This window comes from Sesamum indicum, linkage group LG8, assembly GCF_026168435.1.
Source record: "Sesamum indicum cultivar Baizhima isolate 11 linkage group LG8, ASM2616843v1, whole genome shotgun sequence".
Lineage (NCBI taxonomy): Eukaryota > Viridiplantae > Streptophyta > Magnoliopsida > Lamiales > Pedaliaceae > Sesamum > Sesamum indicum.
In genome coordinates, this window is record NC_142664.1 from 30,561,046 (window position 1) to 30,576,842 (window position 15,797).

At 36.4% G+C, this 15,797-nt stretch overlaps 4 protein-coding genes across 8 annotated transcripts; 1 reads left to right on the top strand and 3 right to left on the bottom strand.

The window, feature by feature from the left end:
* Positions 1 to 1,239: 1,239 nt before the first annotated feature.
* LOC110012390 (uncharacterized) lies at positions 1,240 to 4,837 on the top strand. Its single transcript, XM_020695677.2, has 8 exons — positions 1,240 to 1,322; positions 2,253 to 2,434; positions 2,680 to 2,807; positions 3,014 to 3,059; positions 3,222 to 3,249; positions 3,338 to 3,399; positions 4,281 to 4,406; positions 4,551 to 4,837. Exons 2-8 carry the CDS (start codon positions 2,321 to 2,323, stop codon positions 4,632 to 4,634), a joined length of 588 nt encoding a protein of 195 aa, XP_020551336.1. The 5' UTR covers positions 1,240 to 1,322; positions 2,253 to 2,320; the 3' UTR covers positions 4,635 to 4,837.
* Positions 3,157 to 7,885, bottom strand: LOC105169615 (arabinosyltransferase RRA2). Of its 5 annotated transcripts, none has more exons than XR_016066606.1 (4): positions 7,441 to 7,885; positions 4,973 to 6,197; positions 4,813 to 4,892; positions 3,157 to 3,442 (listed from the first exon to the last, which is right to left on the bottom strand). XR_016066606.1 is itself a non-coding variant. In XM_011090055.3 (2 exons), exons 1-2 carry the CDS (start codon positions 7,636 to 7,638, stop codon positions 5,061 to 5,063), a joined length of 1,335 nt encoding a protein of 444 aa, XP_011088357.2. In that variant the 5' UTR covers positions 7,639 to 7,885; the 3' UTR covers positions 4,789 to 5,060. The 5 variants fall into 5 exon arrangements, 1 of the variants encoding a protein (XP_011088357.2); XR_016066607.1 differs by having other exon boundaries at positions 4,813 to 4,901; XR_016066605.1 differs by having other exon boundaries at positions 4,813 to 6,197.
* A 1,046-nt stretch (positions 7,886 to 8,931) lies between these two features.
* Positions 8,932 to 12,541, bottom strand: HVA22K (HVA22-like protein K). The gene is made up of 8 exons (XM_020696110.2): positions 12,114 to 12,541; positions 11,665 to 11,723; positions 11,248 to 11,345; positions 10,800 to 10,851; positions 10,558 to 10,621; positions 9,616 to 9,711; positions 9,466 to 9,538; positions 8,932 to 9,340 (listed from the first exon to the last, which is right to left on the bottom strand). The coding sequence occupies exons 1-8, from the start codon at positions 12,144 to 12,146 to the stop codon at positions 9,228 to 9,230; spliced, it is 588 nt and encodes a 195-aa protein (XP_020551769.1). The 5' UTR covers positions 12,147 to 12,541; the 3' UTR covers positions 8,932 to 9,227.
* Positions 12,542 to 12,695: 154 nt separating this feature from the next.
* On the bottom strand, positions 12,696 to 15,432 carry LOC110012440 (LOW protein: PPR containing-like protein). Its single transcript, XM_088883473.1, has 2 exons — positions 12,948 to 15,432; positions 12,696 to 12,848 (listed from the first exon to the last, which is right to left on the bottom strand). The coding sequence occupies exons 1-2, from the start codon at positions 14,953 to 14,955 to the stop codon at positions 12,778 to 12,780; spliced, it is 2,079 nt and encodes a 692-aa protein (XP_088739599.1). The 5' UTR covers positions 14,956 to 15,432; the 3' UTR covers positions 12,696 to 12,777.
* Positions 15,433 to 15,797: the final 365 nt, after the last annotated feature.

Here is a 15,797-nt window from a genome sequence, read left to right on the forward strand (position 1 = left end):
ATAGAATCATGTAGAATAAATTTGAGTACAGAATTTACCTTTGGATTCAGAAAGCTCCAAAGAGTGACAAGTAATAGAATGCTACTTATGAATAATGATTGACATTCTTTTGTTTCTGAAAAGAAACCTATACATATCCCCTCCACCGCTCCACTCCCTCATATTCTTGGAGATTGTGCTTTTTGTCATTTTCCTCCAGCAAAAGCAAAACTCCTGTTGCCTTCTCCCTTTTATTTTTCTCCTTTGGATGAATAATTGCCTCTTCATTTACTTATTAGTAACGTCCACTGTCCGACTATTATTTCGTCTTCATTGATCTCTCCCTTGTTATAATTTATAGTGGGATGATTATACTCCTTTTTTAAGGTATGATGTAACTTATATATAATTTTTTTATAATTTAAAAAATTATATTCAGTAGCTTTGAAATTTAATTTTATCTAATAAATTAATCTCTTTATTAGTAAAAATTTATCGAATTTATTAATGTCAACAAAAAATTTAAAAAAATTCTATATTTATCCCAATTGACTTATCACTAACTTATTACAGGTTAAATAAATATTTTTATCATCAAATTACCCTTATACATTTTCACACGTCAATACATATGAGAAGGTTTATCTTCATCATTATAAGTGTAGTTTAGTTCAAAAAAAGTATTTAACCTACAAAAAGCCAATAATAAGTCAATTGGAAGTATATATCTATTTTTCATTCAATTTTTCTGATAATATCAGTAAATTTAGTGACTTTTGATTAACAGGGGATTAATTTATTAGACAGAAGCAAATATCAAGAATGCTAAATGTAATTTTTCAAATCACAAAAGATCTATTACATGTAATTACAATAAACTTTAGGGGAGGGAATGTGATTATCCTTTTTATCATATATGGCATAAGTTGGGAGTAAGTTGTTTATAATTTTTGATTCAAACCAATTTAACAAGATAAATGAAGTTTTTAATTTAATTTTAGTAAAGATTGAATTAAAAGAGCTACGAGTTAAATCTGAAGCCCAATTTAATTGGGCCTTTTGCAGTGGGTAATGGGAAAGCCCAATTAGGGATATAGGCCCAGTAGGGGAGTGCAGACTCGTAGAGGGAAAAGTGGATGGTGTGATGTGAACCGTAGATGCGAAATAATGGAGTTTGCACTTGCACCGTTGATTAACAGTAACTTTCTTAATAAGTATTTCACGTTTTCACGTCTCCGATATTTCATTATAAAAAGGTCAAAATGGAAAGAAATCAAGTCAAAATATCCTTTGGCGCCATCGGCATAGAGTGAAGGTCTCCTCTCTCCACGTTACTTCCTCTGGTATTTCCCCTCTTACTACTATGTTTATACATGAAATATGCAACGCGATACATATATGTTTACTGTGTGTATGTCTGCGTGATTTGATGTTGATGAAACTAAGTTGGTATGATCTTGTAGGTTGAGAAAACGAGCGATTAACTTGAAAGCAACGTCAAATACGTATGCGATTTAACAATAAATTGATGATTTACAGTAAGATGAGTTCTGCACGAGCGTTCGATTTTCAACCACGATTTCTGATACAAACTGCCACATAATATTAGTCTACCGGAAAAATTGCTTCCTACTGTCACAGTATCTTAAAATCTTAAGGCATAGGATAAGATTCTGCTGGTTTGTTGCTAATGGGACAGTACTTGTGCTTGATTTCTAACACCATTCTGAGGACATATGCCACTGAATGCTGGAGTTTCTTATTTCGTTTTTGTTTGTTTTTTTTTTTTTTGCTTTACAGTTGGTTGAAGGTTAAAAGTTCATAGGAGAGAAAATGATTAAAATTTTAAATTCAGTCCAAAGTGCATTTGCTATTCGACCAAATATGCGTACTTCTTAGAGCCTTGTTCTTCTTTAAAGATTCTTATAGTTCTATGTTATCAAAACCATCAAAAGAATTATATTACATTATTTGGAAAATATAGACTCAATTTTGCATGGTTAGTTTAAAGACAGCATCACTGAAGTAGATTACTTGGACCTTGCAATATTTTTGGGAAATAAAGAGGAGCAACAGATAGGTTGTATTGCTCTCTAGGCATATCAAATTCTAAATCTTTTGTTCACATGAGTATATGCTTATGATACACTCAAATTGTTTAATTTGGCAAAACTAATATTGGAGAAATTGCGATCAACTACTTATGTTGTTTCTTTGAGTTTAATTTTGTAAAATCTCCTTCATTAGTCTGATTGCATCTCACATTATTACAGAAGTAGTAGCATCATATCAGTCTACTGAAGAAAGATTCTGAGTTGTGGGTGGAAACTAAGTTCCTTGCATGGGAGCTCTAGAAACTGGGAACGCAGAGGTGAAATGCAAACATTCCTCGGAAATGGAACCTACCAAAGAAAGGAAAAGGGTTAAAGTTTCCATGCAAGACATAGCAACTCAGGTACTTTCCTCCCTCTGTACATGGCAAGGTTTCCATGAACTTGCAAGCTATTAGAATGGTGCTTTGTAATATTTGCTACAGCTACTGCTGATCACACTGTACATTTGTAGTTGATGTGTTAAATCATATCCTCATTTCATTTCCCTGTAGTTATGTGCTCTCATTGTTGAAAACCGCTCTCTTGTATGAATGCTGAATAAGTTGACCAATTACAAATCTAACAAAGTTTTGCCCCTTATGGTCAGGGTTTAGAGTCAACGAGTTCAGCGGCTGTAGAAACATCGTCCGTAAAGAAGATGGGCAGAAAATATAACCGAAAGGAAAAGGATGTAAAGAAATCTACAGGTCCCAGGAAAAATGCTACTTCAAAAAGGTGATTTAGTCTCTGATAATCAGTTATTCACATTGCATTCACCATCCTTATAGCTTTGTTATGTTCAACATGGTCCTCTCTTCCTCATCATTACCAGTTTTTCTATTTAATGGTCCTTCCTGCAGTTTTTTCACTTGTCTTAACGGAAATAATAGATTCTTCAGGTGTTTGGTTTCTAACACTGATTTTGAATGTCCTTGATTCAGCAAAACCGGATCGGCAGATCAAATAGACTATCAAGCTCCTCCAAAGGTAGGTGTGTGTGCATTTACAATCTTCAGCCAATCTTTTGTACATATTTTACCATGTAATAACTTGGAAACAACTGCGTAGCTTCTTACAAGTAATATTTTCAAAAGTTGAAATCTCGTCCAAAATGGTATGTATGATTTAACATGTTCCCTCTCTGTTCAGAAATTCACTGCAACTCAGAAGAGCTCAGGTAATCAAATAGCACAAGAATGTAGGATGCGAGAACGCATAGTTTTGCTTCTCAGAATTTTTCTTTACATTTAATGGTCATGTTGCAGACGAGGAGGGTTGTCCGGCGTCCACTCTGAAATCAGAACCACATACTGGACCTGAAGTCAAGGTGAGACAGGATCCATCTCTTGATTCACAGGAAGGGCTCTTGCCTGAAAAAATGGTTCAACTGCATATTAACTAAGCACTCCAGCTTTCAAGACTACTGTTCATGCTTGCTGATGCAATTTGTACTCGTAGCTTCAGTCCAGGTGAAAATTCGGTTTTATGAACATAACAGGGAGATGCATAGTTCAATAAATGCATAGAGCCCATATTTTAAGAAAAACTGCTACAATATTCAAGATATTTAGGTGGTTGGCACTTGGATGTGTACCTACTAGTTCTTACACAATTGAACTTAAAAATATAATTTCAACAACAGTTTTTTAGCGGGTAAATGGTCTACTCTCAGATATCGGTTAATCCATTTCCACTTAAATGATTGCTTCAGTTATCTGCGCCATTATACCTGTTGTGTAAAGAAGTATACTAGAAGTTCTGAAAAGTTTTTCCTCATAGTTTTCCCTACTCTTTATGGCCAAGTAATGAAGCTGCAGCACTGAATATGTTTTTATCATCTTTTCTCGTCATTCTTACACAATTAGCACTTGTGTAATTTTATTGTCAATTTTTTCCCCAATGTTACCTGACAATTGCTGCTAAGATCAGCCTTTTTATTTTACTGACGATTAACTACTATAGATCAGGCAAAAGTAATCATTATATGATGGTTGTAACTAAAAAATGGACGTGATAGTCAAAGGCTTTCACTTCATTTTTGTCGTCTGGTTCACACTTCCTATTACTAGACAGGTTAAGGTTCTTTATCTAAATGAAAATGTGGTGTTCATTTCGATTGAAAACTAGTCCGGTAAGAAATTCATGCTTTTCTTCGAAACCTTTTCAATTCATATTTTCAGGGATAACATACTTCTCTTTTTTACTCAGGAATATTGTGATTCCTTGAAAGCTAGGGTGGCTGACCTGAGGCAGGAAACCTTCATGCTTAGTTGTCAATTGCAGAAGCGTGCTAATAAGTGTATGAAGCTTAGAGATGCCAATAGACTTTTAATGGTTGACTCTCTGCACTATACTTATTTGTAATCTTCCACTTTTACTGCTCGTTTCACTGTCAGATTAAATTGCTCTTTTGTGTAACTGAGTGTGTTTTTTCTTTGTTGTATGCTGTCTACTAATCACATTCATATCTTTCCGCAGGATGAGTTAAAGAAGATGTGTGAACAATTTGTAATAGACATTCTTGAAGCAAAGAATCCAGATAATGCTCTTCAAACAGAGTAGAAACGGAGCTGTCATTGTACAGGAACACCAAGTGAATCATGCATGAGTGAGGCAAATGCAAATGCAAATGCAAATGCACTTGGTGTTCCTACAACATAGTCTTTGTGTGTCAAATTGAGTTGAATAGAACTTTCATGGCGTGTAATGCACTAAATCCAAATGATGAAAGAAATTCCACCTGTAATATATTTTCTTCTGCATCAGTTGCCAGAAATTCTTCAGAATCAAAAAGCGTTGCAGCTTGCCACACAATGTATCCTATGTCAACTAGAACATTAAATAACAGGTAATCAGCAGAACAACATTCAGTAATCTCAAGTTGCTTCAAGAAAACTTACATGTGCTGTAAGAAGGAACAGAAACCTCAAACCTCCAGTTATCTTGGTCAACAGGCATTGCAGCATTTTCCATCAAGTACGAAATCACTTACCAATCTGAACCATCAGGGAAGGGACTCAAAGCATCTTGCTTCCCATTCACATAGTAATCAACGACTGCTTTCATTCGCGGAAACTTATCTGGGTGATAATTTAAATGAATTATTACTGGCTTAAGCTTGCTGAGTTGAGAGTCTTTCCTCACGGTTTTGAAGAGAACTTTACTGTTCATGAACAGATAGTAATCCATAGTTCTTCTGGAAGCGTGAAGCCCCTCATAACCAGGATATGATGGGAAGAAAAGCTCCTCATTGAAGACTGCTTGGTCCCATGCATTCTCTCGAGCCAGCCTACCAGCCACTCTATCTAAAAGCTCTATAGAGGGGATTGTAGGTCTTATATAAAAGAACCCTGAATTATAAACCCATAACCTCATTGTGTGAGCATACCTTGCCCAACCCATTGTAGGCTCATCAAAAACGTCGTCGTATCCATAAGCTGTCATGTTATTGTGACCGTCGGTCATGGACTCCACATCTGAGTCCCTGTAAAGATGATTGAATGGATTTTTTAAGTAGATTATGTCAACATCTGAGAGCAGAACGCTATAACCCAGCTGCAAGAACTCCCTCAAGATTCGGAATTTTAATCCTGAGACAGCATGATTTCCTCCTGTTCTTGCAATGGATTCAAAATTTTTATCTTGGTCTCTTTTGACTTCATCATTGTCTCTTTTATATACTGGAACATCTTTTGATTGACAGAAACTGGCAATTTCCTCATCCAAAGCAAAAACCAAGTAATTAGGTATGCCCACTCTTTTGATATTTGTGAACCACAACTCCAACATGTCCTTAACATTTGAATTTGCAAGGGTGACAATAAGTTCACGATTCACAGCAACTTTCTCCAGTATCTTTGCCAATCTTGGGTTAACAGACTCGTCAGGTACTACTGTAGGGTTGGTTCGTGATCCCTTAACTGTGCCAAAAGGCCCAGCTTTTTGCTGTTCACCTAACACCAACACCTGTTTCTGTGCATTATCCTTCCTTTGTTCTGCCAGCTGAAGCTTCTCGGTCAACTCCCTAATTTGCATTTTAAACCGTGCATTTTTCTCTGAAGCAGCAATGAACTCTGATTTTAACATGTTGATGCGTTCTGATGACGCGCATGAAGAGGTAATAACCTAAGAGAGATTGTTTTATGGATCAAATTAAGTTGACAACCTAATAGTTAAGAAACATATACCTCAAAACTAGGCAAAATAACGAAATACTGAGGCAAAGCTAGAGAAGCATAGAAACAGATTGGCAAGACACAGAGGTCGAACGTAAATAGAACATATTATTCAAATCTCTTTCGTGCAACGCCAGCTAGTTGGTGCGAACTCATTTTATCAACCATTTTAGAATTAATACAATTTAGCAAAAAGGTCGGGCATGGTGCCAAATGAATAAGCATTTTTTATTTCATTCTACCTCATTATGCTCATTTCCTTTGCTACATGATAACTAAGCCCCAACTCACATGGCCACAACCAATATTACACACTGGGAACCTTTTCAAACACAAATGAGTACTAAAAGAGATACAGGGGTTTTTGTTAACATTTCTCCGGAATATCATAAGAAGAACTATTTGGTTGCCTCCACATCATTGACAAGCGCATATTAGAAGTGAATTAGTAGGTTCATTTCTTCAAACTTCAGCAATCGATGAGAACTGAAACCTTCCGTGATAGCATAATATGGAAGCCTAGCCAGAAACCTCTTATCATGTAAATCCTTTGTAGTGCTGTTATTTCTTTTTAAAAGTGTGGTCAAAAACAATATTTTATATTTCATATACTCTGATGGCCACAGAATTCACAGAAATCATAAGTTTTCTTCCTGTTTTATCTACTTCACCATCACCATCTCTCTCTCTCTTTTTTCTTTTCTTTTTTTTTTTTTTTCTCTTCTTAACAGAAGAATGAGTGTGTTAGCTTTACCATCACTGTAATTTTTTTTCTCCGGAGCAGAAAAATGAGTTTCACAAACACTTCTCTCTCTTTCCTTTTTTTTCCCCCCGCTTTTTTGGAACATAACAATAATTTGCAAACTCCAAATGCCATCAAATAGCATTTCAAAACATATTCATAAATCTGCAAACATTCACTTTCTAAGATGCAACAGAAGCTTTTACTCCTACAATTTACTCGTTAAATTCTCCGTAGTAGCAAAGCCGGATTGAGTTATTCGAAGCAGTAACGGAAAGCAATACTTCCAAAGCCTTGGCATGTAATCATCTTCGATTAAAACTTTGTTTACATGTCCACAGCGCATTATTAGCAGATTTCGAAGTTAAACGCACATTTTCCGGTCAAGGCTCGAGGTAAATTTAGAATACAACATATATGAGTATGAGGGAATGAATATAAAATGTCGTACCTCGGAATCGGAGTTGGCGACAGAATGGTGAACCGAAGGCGATGAGACAAAAAATCCATCGGGGTAAAAGAAGGCGAAAACACCGCCGAGGAATATTCCGACGAAGATCGCGGCGGCGATTCGCGATCGGCAAAACGACTGGCCGCCACCTCCGCCGTCTCTTTTCCTCAAGCCAGTCTCTCTACGACCGCCAATCATCCTTTTCAACTCGGATTGCAATAGACTATTGATGTTGCATTGTTCGACAAACTAATTTAGAATGGAAAAGAGTAATTAGTAGCAGGTACCAGCTAATGAATGCAGTTGTTTAAATAATTTATTAGGCAAGTTTTTAACTCTCTCATTCAAAGGAGTGGGATTTTTAAGATGCGGAGGCGGGGATGAGGTGGGAGCTCCGGGTGTGCGAGTCCTGAAACTTTAATTTCACGCGAGATTTCCTTCTATTTTCCAATACCAATTTCACATCAGAGTTTTCGTTTAATAAATTTTTGTGAAAAGTTAATAATAAATTAGTATGTGCGGCACATTATATATTTATAAATAGACTAAAGTAAAATATTTATATACATATTATTACTAATTTTTGTAGAGTAAACGATTATCTAAAAATATATATCAAGATAATAAGTTAATATTAGACAAAGATGATAAAAATTGCATGAGGAAAAAGAATAACTACCAAAAGATAGTCATAGCAAATCATAATAAATGAAGGAGTTAAAAAATAAGTGAAAGATGAAAACTGAAATTTGAATAAACCTCTCATGATATGAAACAAAGTGTAGCATGTTTTCAACAAACTGAACTGAAGTTAATATGAAATGTATCATCTTGATTCTGCTGAATTTCCAGGCGTGCATATGCAAGTAGTACAACACCCAGTTTTGTGCATTGGGAAAAGTAGATGCTAATTGGGATCCTTTTTCTTTACCAATCATGTATTTTCTACTTTACTACAATAGTGGAATTAATTATATGGCCATTAATTTACTCGGAACCCATAAAGCTCAAAATGAGTTATGAATTTTAAACTATAGTAGTGTGGATCCTAATCACCCATCGCCAGCTGACATAACTATTGCAGTAAAACATAACCATGATGTTTGGATTTGTTTTCTGAGTGTTTTGTTGTATTTTATGGAGATAGAAAGAGAAAAACAAAGATAAATAAGTGTATGTTAGAAATAATATGTATGTTTGGATTTATTTTTAGAGATAATTTAGAATAAGTATCATATGTTTAATGTTGTGTTTGGGGAGACAAAAATTACTATTCATTGTCAAATCATGTCTTTTTTATATATATTTATATATACGTGTGTGTATATATATATGTATGTATTTATACTAAAACAGTTAAAAACACCTAAAATTAGGTGTTTTTAAATTGTGGCAAACATTGAGTATATTTTAACTTGTCTTAAAAACAATTTGAAAATGAAAACAAACATAGTGAACATCTTTTAAGCCCTTACTCATGCAAATCACATGTACCCTAATAAACAGTAAATATATACAACCACCATAAGCCTGATTCAGTTAAGTAAACAAAGCAGAATTTCCAGAAACAAACACCTTTCGAAGTGGTCTCGTGGTCTCCTGCCATATGGAAAGACTAAAAAAGTAGGTTTTTACCTCTCAATCCTCTACTTGAAAATATTTACAAGAAAAACATATGCTAAGTATTTCTGAACTGTCGTGGACATAAACAGTGTTATGTCATCTTCTACATACATCATATGTTCTATGCTGAACAAGTTATATGAATCTTCAAGTCATAAAATGCGTCATTCTTCATCTTCTGATTCCGAAGTTTCCACCTGTTGCGGAGGACCTTCAATTGCGGAACCATTCACTTGCCTTTGCCCAGGTCGAATGATATCTTGAACTGCATGATTAGCTATTCAAGAAGAGAGAAAGGTCAATAGGATATACAGCAAAGCCATCACATGTTAACAAGATCGTGTTACTGACTTCAGAATAGAAACCTCAGTAATTTACAAATGCTGGAACAGAAACAAGCACCTGACAGTAAAATCTTTGTAAGGAGCACCCTGGCAATCTGAAAGTCTGCTTCATGGTTACTTGCAAATTTCGCCTGCAGCATCAAACTAGTACTTAGCCAAGCTAAAAAAATGTAAATCTCTAGAGGAAGGTCCAGGGAAAGGTTGTTACCATTTCACTGTAGAAGAAACCCACCACTTGATCAAGTCTGGACTGATGCCTTCGGAGGAAGGGACGCAGGTGATTCATATACAATTGCCTTGCTCCCTGACAAAACAGGATGGAAAAGGGTATGAACTTTCCTGAATCATTTCCAAAGAATAATAGTTCCAGAGAACCACAGAAGATGAATGGATAGGCCATTCTATTATATAGTACCCAGATGATTAATACTATAATCAGTGTAATAATATTAATTAGTTTATCAAGCTCTACTATTCTTGAAACTTTAAATATGACAGAAATTTGAAAGCCATTCATAATTAGGCATGTTTAACAACAAATGCTAAAGACAAGGGATAATTACATTTCCACCCCCCTAATCCATAATCTATTTATATAAATTTCCCCTACTTTTGGAAACTTTCAGATATACCTACCAAAAAAGTCAATATTATTTACACAAATCACTTCTGTTTTTTTTCTTTTTTTTTTTGTTGGGGGGGGGGGGGAGGTGGGAATTACACATACATCCCGGGAACATCAATATAATTACACAAACTACCCCTGCTTTTGGGTTGCCAAAGTAGTTTGTGCAATTACACAAAAGACAATAGTGATTTGTATAAATGATTTGTAGGGGTGTAAACATAATTATCCCTAAAGATAATGTACAAATCTCTAAGCAGGATACTGTGTTCTCATCCAAATGCATAACTGATAGACCTAAGCTGGCTATCCCATGACTGTTTCATCATAATTCAACGTTCAGTCTGCAAACCTAGCAACTCAAGTCTTTACAGCACAGAATACTTTTGTAGCCTAGAGATGCACTGAAAAGTAACAGTGGTAAAAGGTACAACTGGTAAGTAATATATTTCAAAATAACAATTTGGAAAAATTACAAGAAAAGTACTTAAATTAGAGAAAAAAGAAGGCATTGGCCAAGCTTACATCAATAGATGGCAGTTGAAGCCAAACGAGAAATGCAAACTTCATATGATAGTAGAGAGGAAACCTGGTAAGACCAGACAAAAAACCACCTCAGGTTGCACTAGTAAAAGCTAAGATAAACTCAACAACACACAATAGAGAAAAAATTCATGAATTTGGGTGTGCATGTGTGGGTTATCTTCCTTTTCTTTTCTATCAGGAGGGGATAGTGGTGTAGTAAGAAGTTGGACCCAAAATAGTACCAGTAGAGAAACTTATCAGTGACCAGCTCTGCAACAGCAAAGGATCCATAAGCTGCAAGCATATACCATGATCAGGATAAGATAGATGATTTAGTAATTTCAGCAGACAGAAGTAACTGTCACTTCTGAGGACAGAAAGAAGAAATCCAAATCCATTCTTTTCATTATCTTCCACCCTACCCAGTCTACCTAATAAGAGCATACAAGTCGTTCATGCATTTTTATATGTTTATATAGATTTAAGACTGTAATAGGAATTTCTTAATCAAGCATTGCATATATCCTAGGAAATCCAGCTGTCACATTAAGTAGCATTATAGGAAAAATAAACCTTTTCCACGGTTTATAAACATCTGATAGAATAAAGGTGTTATTGTCATGGAACAAATGTTTTGTTCACCAATTACATAATATTTGAAGGTAGAAGAGTTTCAATTGCACCACTAACCAGCCCAATATAAGAGCCATTTATGTTGCTCATCTTGATCCTTTGCCTCAATGGCCTTGAATGTAGAATAAACAGGTAAGACAATCCCAACTGAACAGCTGCAAAATGGCATGCATATGATCATTGAATTATCACAATCAAATTCTCTTCACAATATGACAGCCCAAAAAGTGCATTCATCAAAGAATAGTAGCTTGAGAGATGATGCATATTAACATCCACTAACATATAACATTATTATCATGAACATAACAATTGATGTAACAGAACCTCAATAAGCAAAATAAGATTGGTGACAATCTATTCTAAAGTAACATAAAATCTTCCAGCTGGACCTGTTATATAACTAAACCTAAAACACGGTACTTGTATGAAAACTTGAAAGCTCGTAAATTAACATATATCATCCAAACTCACCATGCTGTGCGAATAACAACATTAGATCCAAGGGGACAAAGAAGCAATCGCAACCCAACCTGCAGTGGTAAGAGTTGACATGAGCATAAATCATATTTGTAAGTGATAAAATGCGAATAACTTTAATTCACCTATTACAATGGATAAAGAAATCTCAGACATACATAAATATCATCTCGTGGAAAACTAACCCTACCATACTGTGTTCATGCTCCGTTGATTTCGAAACACCATCACTTACCGTAACCACAGAGACACACACATATTCAGTATAATTACTGACGAGATCAATTTGTCTCCTCTTTTCACAAATTTAAATGTCAAATTCGATAAATGAGACGAAAATAAAACCTTTCCGCCTTACACTATGATCCTGTCTTAAGATTCGATCAACTAAATTTCAATTCCGAATAGTAACTGAAGGTCAAAAGAGATTAGCACAACAGTACCTCGCCGGACATGTTGGATCCAAAGACAGCCATTTTCAGCGAACGAACTTGTCCACCGGTTGAATTCGTATCTAGAATTCCAAATTCTAGAGAGAAAAACGCAACGAAAGAGTAGAAATAGCGGAAACCAACGTAGTTTTATCGCCTACTCTATTACGGGAAACTTCATCATCCGCCCCTGATGTTTTGGCCTTTATTGTTTCCTCCCATGAGATTTGGTTTTTGACCGCAAATTCTAATAAAATAAAATTCAAATAGTGGAGAAAATTAACACACCCTAATCTAATACGTATTGCTACCATCTGGCATTTTCACAGGCTGGTCCGTTGACCTAGCCCATTAAAGTAGGGTTAAGATCTTGGCCCACTAAGTGAAAGGCCCATGAACGTGGCCCACAATGGCTAGTAAATCGATTTGACTCAGTCCAGTCATTGCCTTTCTCACTTTGGGCTGGGTCCAAAAGGAGATCTCATACTCAAAAATTGAGGGGTTACTTGTTGATGCTCTCACCTTCAGATGTAGTTTTCCCGTGATTTTTAATTATCATAACATTTTCAAAATATTAGCATTAATCAGCAGATGTTTTCAGGATCCTGAAGAATCAAAATCTATAACATTCCTCAAGCAAGAATAAGTAACCCAATAAATAATTCAGTAAATTATATCAATCTATACCATATATGTATGGCATACCTTCTGCCTTAGTGTTAACTACCACTACTATTCTTCGTGCACCTGAATAAAATCATCAGGTCATAAAGAATCCAGGAAGAGCAATGGCAGAATATGAGCATTAGATCAGTAATGGACCATTTTCATCCAAACTAGCTTTACCATAGAGTTCATCGCTCAAGAGCTCGAGAGTACAGTATATGGCCTCTACTTCAGGGTGTGATCTAGCACCCGAAGTAAAAATATGAACTCCACTGCCGACCTGTATCCAACTGCAACCAGCCAGTTTCTTGACTTCCTTCCCTCTCATTGTCCTCATCACCCGCCCCATTTCATCCCACTTGCCTCCCAATGCATAGACACTCGCTAACTGGAAATACCTTCCTCCATTATCACCCTCAAGTTCCAATAGCTTGTTCTCTGCCATTCTTGCGAGTTCTAGATTTCTGTTTGCTCTGCAAGCATTCAAAAATGCACTTAGTATAATAGAATCTGGTTCGACAGGCATCTTTTCCATGAAGGCTACAGCCTTTTCTAGTTGGTTTGACCTTCCGTACAAGTCAACCATACAAGCATAGTGATCAATTTCAGGTGGGATTGCATAATCTTTGGTCATTGACAAGAAATAATTTTCACCTGCTTCAACTAATCCACCGTGGCGGCAGGCTGACAGAATTGCAATAAAAGTGACACCATCAGGCTGAAGGCCTTGCCCTATCATTTCCTCAAAAAGATGGATAGCTTCATCTTCATATCCGTGGTGAGCACAAGCAGCAATCATAACATTGTAGATAATAGTGTCCCTTTTGCTAACTCTTCGAAACAGTCTCTGTGCATATAGTATAAAACCACATTTTGAATACATGTCTATTAAAGCACTATTTGCTTTCTCATTCATTGTAATCCCTGTTCTCAATATGTATGCGTGAATTTGTTTCCCAGGATTCACGCTGGTTTGGATAGAACATGCACCAAGCAGACTGACAAGGATCACAGAATCTGGAACTGTTGCCTCTTGTGCTGCATACTCACGGAAAAGAACAAAAGCATCCTCACATAGCTGCAATTTCACATAACCAGAGATAAGGGCAGTCCACATTACAAAATTTTTTTCAGGTGATGAATCAAAAAGCCTTCTGGCTTCTGACATGTCACCTTTTGCCGAATATCCCACAACCAGTGAAGTAATAGAGAACACATTCCCCGCTGCAACTGTCTCATGAACTCTATCAGCATACCTCATATTACCACACTTGCAATAAACATCAACAATGCCACTACTTATAAATGGATTCAAACACATTCCTTCTTTCAGAACCCATGCATGAACTTCCTTTCCCAGCTTCAAACTCCTTAAAGCAGCACAGGCTGTCAACAAACTACCAAATGTGTGTTCATTCCACCGAAATCCCTCCTCTGCCATGTGCTTGAAGAGTTGAACTGCTTCCTCCTCGAACCCATTCTGAACATACCCCGAGATCATTGTATTCAAAGACACTTCATCAATCAACTCTTGATTACTCAAAAGTATCTCCTGCGCCATTTCCAACTCGCCTTCCCTACAACAAGCAGCAATCAAAGCATTTTTCACGACCAAATCCGCCAAGTCTTCACCACCACATCCATTAACAACCCTGCAAGCATCCCAAAAACTCCCGCATTTGGAATACATGTCGATCAAAGAACTCAGTGCAAAAGCACTCAAATCATTTCCACTTTTTACCATAAATGAATGTACCTGCTTCCCATAACACAAAACCCTTAACTTTGCCACCAGATTAAGCATTGTTGTCAGCGTAAACTCGTCGATCCTAGATACACCATTATCAAATTGCATTTGAATAAATAATTCAATAGCCTCACTTTCATAACCATCAGAGCGAGCATATCCAGATATCATTGAATTATATGTGACAGTATCTCTACAGGGAGAAGAATAAAAAAGGCTTTTTGCTTCAGTGAAACTCCGTGACTTCATACAAGCGTTTATAATGGTGTTCCAGGAGAAGACATTCCGCTCAGGCATTCCATTGAACAATTTATGAGCTTCTTGGATAAGTCCATGCTTGGAGTACAAACTAATGAGATGATTGGTGGCGACAACTGTTGGAACAGAACCAGATTTTACGGCGTGAGCCTGGAATTTCAGCCCCTCTTTAAGCGATTTCATCTATATGAAAAAGGTCCAAGAAAGCATGAAACTCGTAACCACTAGTTAAGAGTATTTACTTCAACGGAGGAGCTGACTCGGTAAGCAAGGCAGGGCACGGGGGCATCAGAATGCTGGAGGCAGGGGGCTGAGTTTTTAAGTTTCATATTCTATGATGTAACTGAGAGAAGCTGAGGTGCTAGTGTCCAGGAAACGAAGAGACTTTTTGAAAAATCATCAAGAGGAAAATCTGGTTGTTGGCCAAGGGGAAAAGTTGCATGTGGAATTGAAGTTTTAGATGCTGATCAGAGTACCGACCCGGGAAAAACCTCAAGAAATACGGGTCATGGCTTTAATCACCGGTCCTACTGATGGAATCGGGAAGGCCTTCGCTTTTCAGCTGGCAAGGACAGGGTTCAACTTGGTTCTAGGTGGTTGAAACCCGGATAAGCTTAAGGAAGTCTCCCCATCCATTAAATCCAAATACGGGTCGACCCAGATGCACACACTGAAGAATTGTATTTTACTAAGAATTCAATTAATTATATTTTAGAGTTATAAGCAAACACCCTCAGTGTTTGGGTCTTTTTGCACTTTGCACCCCAAGCGTTTTTTTTTTTTTCAAGTCACCTTCTAACTTTTGATTTTTGTAGCATTTTACCTTCTTCTTTTTTTTTTCACTTTTTGGCGAATATAATTGAAATATTCCATTGTATATGATGCACTCACCTTTGACAAGTTATGAATTGGATAAATGTATACTTTCACACATCAATTTAAAAAAATAAAGAAAAAGAATAAAATATTCCAATTAGATACGCCAAAAAGTGAAAAAAATTGACAAAATGCTACAAAAATCAAAA